The following is a 10,154-nucleotide window of genomic DNA, read 5'->3' on the forward strand; positions in this document are numbered from 1 at the left end:
TTGTTTATATTTTGTTCGCGTATTTTCGTACATAATATAAATAACATTATCATCACTTCGACTAGTATCAACGGTTTTTCAAATTGAAAGAGGCCTCATTGGCTCACAATATCTAGCACCACTTAAACACAAAACACTTAATACGTTACGTTTCTTGCGTAGAATACTAACATTATAAAATAAGAATAATATTATTATTGCAGGGCGCTAAAATTTAGCATCCTTTATGGCATCTATTTAAAAGTTGCTTGCGAGCTTACGTAAAATGGAAAGTTAATCTCAGGTAAGATTAAAAATTATATACAAAGTATAAAACTTTTACACACAGTAAAAGATTGGTCTAGACATGATAAAGTTATTAACACTATGAAGATATAAGTGTCAAGGTGTATGTAAGCTCTTTCTAACTCTCTTGTTTTATATGAGTTTCCCTACTCACTAAAATGTTTGGCATCACCCAATGTACACTTTCCACTTATATGTTAGTCAAAAAGGCTAAAAACCATAAATGACTGTACAAAGTACAAACCGATTCGTTATCGGTACGCAGATAAGTCTACAATGTGCGGCTCTTTTAGAGCGGTTTTGAACTTTCGGTCTTGGTGCAATTCAAATTCACCTTGCCAATCACAATATACGCATGTCATGCGTAGACTACTATTTTCTACAACAGTCCCACAACTCTACTAATTAACATTAGGGGTCCAGTACCTCGATTCGTTCGATTGTAAGGCTGGTTTGGGCGCAATCTTCTGCGCCTTTATATTTCGAGTAGGTACAAGTCCCAGCTTGGATGTACAGCACATTGCAAAACTACAAACGTACTACAAGGTTAATCACATATAGTGTGTGTGATCGGGCGCGCGCGGGGGCGGGGCCGGGGGCGTGGCCGGGGGAGGGGCGTCGGCGCGCGGGCGTCGGGCGCTATAACTCACTCTCCGTCCACTGCTAGTCCCCGCGTCGCAGTCTCCGCGCCGCCGACGTGTTATGCCGGTATATCCACACCTGAAAATAGTTTTCACGACTTATATTTTGTCGTGAGAAGAGCTTCTTCTGGTTGAATGTACCCATGAATAGAAAATTTCACTACCGAAACAATTTTCTTACAAAAAAAATGCTATAGAGCATTTGGAAGTGTTTATGAATTTTAAGTCAATTCATGTTGACTTTTTTGTTTAGTTCAGAAGTTTAAGCTTATCACGTATACATACATGTAATAAATAAAATGTACAAAAAATTACCTGGAACAATATCACAATATCCAAGGTGACTTGAAGACTTCCGCAAACCCAGAACTGTGTTGGAGCTTCTCTGATCACAAAATATGCCGTTTTAAACACGTCCCCACAGGTCCACATGATTACCATGCTTACACTGAAATTAAAACAGACAAGCATTAAGTATATTATTTATTACTTATTAGTATCATCAGTATTATATAAGTTACTACCAAGTTATTATTTATAAGTATCGACGCCCCCACCGAATAATCGGACAATCGTAAAAATGAAAATGTTCAGGAGAGCCGAAAAACTGATTTTTGTTGATAACTCCGTCAAAAAAAGCATCAAATCTCAAATGAAAGCTAATTTTTTTGCCTATCTTGCTATATTAACAATATTTAATTACCACCGAAGGTTTTTTTTAAATAAAGCAAACCGCAACTTATCGTTCTGGAGTAGGTCAAGCTCTGATCATTATTGTCTATTGCATGATTATTCGGTTAATTTTGCGTTTCAACTTCAATAAAATGCATATATAATATCTCATTGCAATATTATTCGGGGAAATTGTTTGAGATAAGAATGTTGGTAAACACCTATTACTTTACTATTCGGTGATTAAAAATATTGTACACTTTATAATTATAGTCATTTTCGTTTATTCTAATGATTTCTACTATAGGTAAAATAAAAATACTATGTATTTTTGTTTTAATACATTCACTATTTGATGACATAAATGACATTCTTGCAATCGAAACAGCTCTTGGTTCAAAAAAATACACTCTGGAGACTGGCTTTATCATTTTAATAGTATTTTTAATCATTGCAGTTAATTAAAATGTTAATCATAACCCTCATCGCCACCGGAGTACCAGAGTTGGTGTCACAATAATCAATATCATATTATGTTCTAATAAAATGAATGATAATGGCAGGAAATTGCTTTTAACAGTCTTCCGAGAGCATCATAGGCCTTTCTTATATGAGGGTGCTTTAATCATCGACTTCTGTCTACATCGTAATACAGTTCAATGTAATCAGGATCAAAACTATGTTAAAAACTTTTCAAGTCACAATACAATATTCACATAACACACTATAACAGCACACCTTACAGTAGCTCGCAATCGCATTCCTAATTAAATACTGAATTGGGTCCCATTAGGACCTGCAGGACAACTTCCACGAATAATTTTTGACTGTCTGACAGCTGCTTGCAGGCGCGAAACTGTAACAAGTGCTGTCGTGACAGTTTTAAGCACTTCTTAGGAGTCTTTGCGAAAGAAGAAGATATCTAAATACGTTTTCGTTAATTTGTAACAGATCTCGCTGCTTATCGGTCACGATTAGTTTATTTTGTAGCAACTAGCAAGTATTGCTAGTTGCTAGGCTAGTTATAGTTCATATTAGACTACTGTTTTGTATTGCCATGTCAACATCATTTTAACTGTTGTTTTTTTTTTCCGGTAATGTAGTGTGGTGTAATGTCCATAGTTCATGAATAAATGTTTTATTATTATTATTATTACTGCCCATACATCCTTGTTTGTAAGAAAACCCGCATGTGGATTACAAAAATTGAAACAGATTATGTTTATATATCCTGAAAACTGAAGAAGACGGATTCCTACAATAGCCGTAAAGTATAAAATAAAAATATGAGCAATGTACATAATTTAACGAATATTAGGAAGGACTTTACCACGTCTTGATGTCTTACAAAACGACCGCTGGTCGTTCTTACGTTTATGACGACTTAAGACATCCAATAAAGCTAGCCAGGGACAGTCAGACATTCTTATTTTTTTTAATGAAGAAAGTCTGACAATTTCTGACTCTTGGGTCCTGTCCTCTGCGATGACTGATCTGATCCTTGTCTGAGACTGGAGGCTGGAGGTGAGTGGACTGACATGATCATCACGACATGATGGTCGTCCGACTCAGATTCTACAAGTTGTCCAAAATAAAACTCAACCAATATGCCTTTATGCCCCAAAGGTGCACCGAAGACGCCCTCTATAGGTTATTGAACCACATCAGAAAGAAGAGAGAGAAAGAGAAAATTTCTGTTGTGGTATCGCTGGACACAGAGGGGGCCTTCAACAATGCTTGGTGGCCAGCTGTAAAGGTTCGGATAGCTGAAGTTAGGTATCTGGGGAACCTGAGGCGGGTGATCAGCGGCTACCTAAGTAGAAGGAGTGTGAAAGTGAGATGCGCAGGAGTGGAAGTGTGCAGTAGGCAGCAATTCATTTACCCAAATAGTCATGCAATAGTTGTTTATCGTCAATTCGTTTTGACATATTTTTTCGCAATAGCCTATTGCCCAGTTTTTGGTGTAAAATACAATTTTAAGTATTGTTATGGAATATAAACACATAATTTTTTAAATCTTTGTAAATATCCACAGAGAAATTCTGAAAAAAATTCACATGATGTATTTTGACTTCTAGATGCTAAAAATCGCATAACAGCAAAAACCGCACAATAGCACATTGTCTGATTATTCGGTGGGGGCGTCGGTATCAGTAAAAGTATAATGGCTCATCTTGGCGGGGGCACTCCCGTGCACCCTTATTGTTATTCAATTTTTCAAAATTACTTAATGTGTTATAATTATTCTTTATATTGTGCTATAATTTTATTATTCTTATCTTATGATTTCGACTGTTGAGGAATTTGTCAAGGAGAAGGTGAATTTTTTACATTTAAAGCAAAAATAGGAAAAAAAAATGACGTTTTATATGCGAGCCCTTAAATATTTATTTTAATTTTATTATCAATTATTAAAGTACTAATACCATTAAGTATTTTGTGAATATTTCAAGTGCCTATGTGTAGCCATTATTGATATAGAGCAAAAAATGCCAAAAAAATCAAGTTTGTTGTCCATACAACAAACTTGATTTTTTTTTTACTATTTGTTGTTATAGCGGCAACAGAAACACATAATCCGTGAATATTCAACTCTCTAGCTATGACCGTTCTTGAGATACAGCCTGGAGACAGACAATCAGACATCAAAGTCTTAGTAATAGGTTCCCGTCTTTACCCTTTGGGTACGGAACCCTAAAAGCAGCGAAAGAAACGATGGCCATGGATGAATGGTGATCTTGATAATGAGTGGACAATCTAAATTCTAATATATAAAAATAAGTCGGGTTTTTCTTCCTGACGCTATAACTCCAGAACGCAAGAACCGATTTCCACGGTTTTGCATTCGTTGGGAAGGTCTCGGGCTCCGTGCGGTCTATAGCAAAAAAATAAGAAAAAACTTCAAGAGAAAAGCAGGAAAACAGGGAAAATCATTTTTCACATACAGCGCCATCTCTAATACATAGCATGTACTAGAACGGCGCCAGCACGTGGGTGTGTGAGTATCCCTCACGAAAAGAAGTACGTTTCATTTTGAAGCGCGATATAACCAATATCCACGCGGGCGGAGCCGCGGGCGGAAAGCTAGTTTTTAATATAGAAATTATTGAATTTCATGCACACACCTCATGCCTTCAGTGCTCTTGTTTTGTAGATTTTTGGCTATTTGAGGAGCACCCAACATGGCTTCCGTGAACACAGCGAGGAAGCCAATCAGTTCGACAAAGGGAGAGAACTCGATGAGCAGGTACGTGACAGCAGCACCGAGTACTGAGAACACCAGCATGCAGTCCACGTAGCTCTGGAAGTCCGTCCACGCCCAGAAATATTTCCTATCCATATCTGGAAATTAAGAGGTAGTCATAAATAAGCACACGTTTCAATTACGTTTTAGCCCCCACATCACACTTGGGAACTTTTTTAACATACAGCAGTTATGTCATGTTAGAAACATAAGAATTAAGACCTTAAAGATATTATACTAGACTGGGCGCACGCACACATTAATGTGATTTCAGAACATTTTACGAAGCAAAACATTGCATCTACAGGGTGTAACAAAAATAAGTGATAATACTTTAGGATGTGTAGATCAACTTTTTTTTTCACTTTTGTATGGGGAAACTCGTGACGCTCGGGCCCTTGCCCATACAAAAGTGAAAAAAATTTTTCGTCTTTCAGCGCTGCTACTTTCACAGTGAACTCTCTACAAGGAACACGTACACACCCTAAAGTATTATCACTTATTTTTGTTACACACTGTATACAGTGTGTTAGTGTAAATTTTAATAAATTAATAAATATCTTTATCAAATAAATAAATAATATTTCTATTTATTAGAAGTCCAAGGAAAGTAAATGCTCCGAAACATATTCTATAATGGGGATTGTCCATTTTTTTTTAATTTTGCTCATTACAAAAACATTTCGAGGAATAAGGTCAGTGATCGTTTTTCTGTATATAAACGAAAAAAATACCCATTAGTTACTTATATTTTTGAACAAATATGTTTAACCTTTGTTTGACCTTCAATGGCGTTAAATTAGCAATAAATTCGACCAACATTACGTTTCGAACTTTTGGTAAGCTTCTCGTATCAGCTTTCACATACTTAATGAGAACTTGCATTTGACGAACCAGCCATTATAAATAAGATTGAAAGGAAAACACATATTGCAGAGTTCAATTATTGGCCGCCGATGATGACGTCAGAGCGAAACTTTAAAAATTTATTGAGAAAAAACTAGCCAATGAATTTCAAAATTATTTAATTTATATTCTTAAAATACCCTATTTTAACGAAAAGAAATATAAAAGTACATGTGATTTTTTTTGACAATGCCCATTGGTATTGCAACATCTTCTACAACTAAAAAAAAATGGCGTCTTTATACCCAAATGGATGCCCGGATCGGCAATTTGTATGGATATGAAGACGGACTTTTTTCAGTTCCCAGCATTGTTCTCATAGAAAAAGTTGTTCATTTTGACGGGCTCATTTGATGGTTTCAAGGATAACGGTGTTTACACTAACATATTGTATACTAGAAAAGGCGCACGCACACATTATTAATGTGGTTTCAGATCACTTTAAGTAACAAAACAATGCATTATCTGCAAGCTGGTTTACTCTATCTCTACATTAAAAAAGCATTGTTTTTTTAATCACAAACATTTGCAAATTAATTATTTTTGTTTATTAGCTTAAGCTTCTAAATTAGACCTATAATAATAACTCATAAGCATGTTTACTCAAACGCAATACCATAGCTGGGCACCGTTAATCAAATAGTTAACTTCGTTAATCCGTTACGAAAAAAGTTAGCTTCGTTAAACGTTAAAGCGTTACATTTCGAAAGAATTAACGCAAGTTAACGTTAATCGTTAATCTGTATAGTCTGTCACGAAAGTGAGGAAATTAAAAAGTGGCAACATCGTAGTGTCATCCCTTTTTTCAGATTGATTTGAAAGGGATGAAGTGTCATCGTAGTGACGATGTTGCCACTTTTTAATTTCTTCACTTTTTTGACAGACTATAAATTTGTGTAAAATTGCATTTTTATATAGTTGCGTTAGTGAACTTGTAAAAAAATGTTGGTTTGGGTTCTGGAAGTTAACAGGTTAGAACAGGGGTTCCCAAAGTGTGCAGTGGAAAGGCAAGACAGGCGCCGTGACTCGTGATTCGATCCTACATCATTATCCGAAACCACAAATATTATAAAATAAAATTAAAATATGAATTATATAGACCACCTTTTAAATGTGATTACATTTAGAGAATTTTATACGGCGTAGGTCTACACTCTACTCTTTCTTGACAGACTGCACGTCCAAACCTGTTTTTCGCGCCACACCGTGGTGCTGTGCGGTTAATAGGGGGATATTAGATTATCATTTATATTGGATCCTAGATCATTGAGTCATTTATATTGGATAATGTAATGTAGATAAATGATTCATTTCCTCCTTGATCATAGATTATCGACATTTGCTGAGAGATTGGATACGGTACGGTCATAGAAATAGGTGTTGCCAGTTATTTAATATAAAAAAGTTTTTAATTTCTTGTTCGTTAATATGTTTCAAATAATGTAATGTAATTATTTTTCTAATTATATACTTGGATAATTTTGCTGAAATAACAAAAAACAAGCCATATTAAAAATGACGATGTCTTTTGACAAATCGAATTCTCTGAGATCTAGTAACCCTGACATCAATACCTGTCAGCGTTAGCGCCCTCCATTGGCTATTGAAACCACATATGACGTAAAATAGGATCAATGAAATATGATAATGTAATATGCAGAAATGATCAAATGATCATATATATTGGATCCTATATATATGATCATATAAATGATAATGTAATACCCCCATAGTAGGCATTGGATTAACGATTAACGGACTTCTACATATTAACAGAAGTTAACATCTGTTGAGATTATCTAAATTTAACTTCAAAGTTAATTAACGGATTAACGAGTTAATGCCCAGCTATGCGCAATACAATATTTAACTTCTTATAAGCTCTACATTTACTTTTATCAGTACTCAAGTTATAGGTCTAATTTAGTAAAAAACATTGACGTAAATAGGGAAGAAGCATGCAAACTATAACATAGAGATTACAATACACAAGAATGCAGCCGTGTGGGTCAATGCTCTAACCAGAAATGAGATAATATAATAGTAAACTAACTTACTATCAACTCATGCTTACGTTCCACTGATAGACGTGCTTTATAAATAAATCCATTATCACTTATGTTGAAATTAATGATAGACATGATAAAATTTACTTGAATATATAATATATATTTTAAATCCTTAACTTAATAAAATGTTCATTGTGATTTATTTTTATTTATGTATAGGTATATTCTTTTGGTGATTTATGTATATATTCTTGACCATAAAAATGAATAAAAAAAAAATACAAAAATAAATTTTAGTTTCAAAGCAAGATTTCATTTCAGTTTAAATGCAGTATCATATGAACAAAAATGTGGTGTATACCCAAAGTGAGAAGCACGAGCATCTATGGCAGTTGCAACAGAACAATAATGGGAATGTAACATAAAATACCGAATGTTTATTGTGATGCCACAAATGACTCACCATAGAAGCGATGCGGCTTCTCACTGCCAGTGATGCCACTCTGCTGTCCTAACCAGCCGGCCGTCTCATCTGGCTGGGCTGACCCATTTATACAACACAACAGTATATATAACATGAATATTGCACCTAATATCACCAATAGCACCGACCACCAAATAAAACATAAAATGTTAGCAAATAATAAAAAGAAGCAAAAAATATATTACAATAAATATAATAATTTTGAAGAACAAAAAAATTCTGAAGTTGATAATAATTGAGCAATAGATTGCTTTTTCACAACACAAGGTTAACTTTGAGTGTCATATTGACCTACTATTGGTTGAAAGGTCTCTTATAAAAAGTCACAAAATTAAAATATTGTTTAATTATTTTGCTTGGTTTCAGTTACTACTATTAAATGATTATACTTTAACCCATCAATTCCCAAGTGGCAGCCGGCTGCCGCATAACAATTAAGAATCTATTGTGTCTGCGATACCCACACTGGAGGTGTTAAGCAAGACCATCTTGAACATTTATGATAATATACATTAATAGTTTCTTGGAAATGGTTGCAATTATTATTAAATTTAGTATACAGGTTTTGTGAAAAAAATCTAGTGTGGTTCTATTCTTGAGAAACCACTTATTTTTGGTCTTTCAGATACAATATTACATAAACAAACAATATTTATTTAAAAATTTTTTGTTTGCTATTTTCATAAAAAATTGGATAATAATTATCATAAAGTGTAAAGGTGCAAAAAAATTAAAAGAAAATAAGAAGAAAAGCAGAGATATTATACTAAGTTAAAGTTTCATTTAACAAAAAAAAGCACATGAAAATTAATTTGCATGTAAAATTCAATATAATACACAACTGTTAATTTTGCTTGCTTTAATAAAATAGCAAAAAAGATCAACATCCTATGAGATATAAAAGTTTTGTACACACTATTAACAATAAATTTTAACAAATTGTGTTATTCTGAGAAACCAAGAAGTAGAGATTACTATTATACAAAGAATATAGTTGTCATTTGGTAATTTAAAGAGCAATACTAACCTGTGAAAATTCTTTCTCTTGCCCTTATTATTTGGTTCTTTTTTCTTACTGTAACACAAAGATGTATCATCACAAACATTGTAATATTCATTACAATGCTCTGAATCAGTAAGGGTAACTCATATCTTTTCCCAAACCTGAAATTACATACAAAATAACATTACTCTTTTGCGTAATATGTTAATAGATTAATTTAAATGTAAGTTATTAATACAAGGGAAGTAATCAGTAGTTTAAATGTTTTTGTTTATTAGACTACAAAAATTATGTCTACACAGTTATTATGGTACATTATTTGCACAGAAAAATATTCTCCAAGTCTCATTTACTTGAGCCCTAAAATTTTTAAACATATGTTTCAATAATATAAGCCAAAAGTGGGGAGGACAAAAGAAAAGAGTCTATTTTTAGTTATCTATATGTATAGTAAAATAAAAAATACCAGAAAAGTATACGTAAAGTGTTGGCTATTAAAAGTGTTAAGCAGACATAAAGTGAAAATCCTTCTGCATCCTGTGTTTTACGAATATGCCTGTATTGAGGGATGTAGGGTGCTACTCCTCCAATGATCATAGCACCGGCCGCGGTCCAACCCACTACATGGCCGACTGTGAGCCCCAACTCGTCGGAAATTATCCAATCCATTGTTTCTCTGACTTTTTTAACAAAAGATTCCACAATTATGAACAAATTCAATTAATTTACAATTTGGTATGAACACTGGATCTGTAGCACATTGTTGTTGTATATTTTACATTTATTAGCCACTCATCCCTATTTTTATGGCCACGTTTTTGATGCAGATTTTATTATGTTTTAAATAATCCAAATCAAACGACACGATCTATTTCTTGTGCAAATCTCCAAATTACGATCGGAAATATGG

At 33.8% G+C, this 10,154-nt stretch overlaps 1 protein-coding gene across 3 annotated transcripts; it reads right to left on the reverse strand.

Moving 5' to 3' along the window:
* Nucleotides 1-341: 341 nt before the first annotated feature.
* Nucleotides 342-10,154, reverse strand: LOC121729365 (solute carrier family 66 member 2). Of its 3 annotated transcripts, none has more exons than XM_042117857.1 (6): nt 9,711-10,154; nt 9,269-9,405; nt 8,221-8,298; nt 4,724-4,940; nt 1,242-1,374; nt 342-1,005 (listed from the first exon to the last, which is right to left on the reverse strand). In XM_042117857.1, exons 1-6 carry the CDS (start codon nt 9,911-9,913, stop codon nt 949-951), a joined length of 825 nt encoding a protein of 274 aa, XP_041973791.1. In that variant the 5' UTR covers nt 9,914-10,154; the 3' UTR covers nt 342-948. The 3 variants fall into 3 exon arrangements, with proteins under 3 accessions (XP_041973791.1, XP_041973783.1, XP_041973801.1); XM_042117849.1 differs by having other exon boundaries at nt 8,221-8,346; XM_042117867.1 differs by lacking the exon at nt 8,221-8,298.

Source organism: Aricia agestis, chromosome 1, assembly GCF_905147365.1.
Source record: "Aricia agestis chromosome 1, ilAriAges1.1, whole genome shotgun sequence".
NCBI lineage: Eukaryota > Metazoa > Arthropoda > Insecta > Lepidoptera > Lycaenidae > Aricia > Aricia agestis.

Bases quoted from the DNA above. Each gene is read 5' to 3' on its own strand.
- LOC121729365 (XM_042117849.1), bottom strand. From the start codon at position 9,913: ATGGATTGGATAATTTCCGACGAGTTGGGGCTCACAGTCGGCCATGTA. The intron at 1,375-4,723 runs GTGTGTGCATGA...TTTTAATTTCAG, and splicing joins AAGAGCACTGAAGGCATGAG to TGTAAGCATGGTAATCATGT. The intron at 1,006-1,241 runs GTAATTTTTTGT...AACTATTTTCAG, and splicing joins ATATTGTGATATTGTTCCAG to GTGTGGATATACCGGCATAA.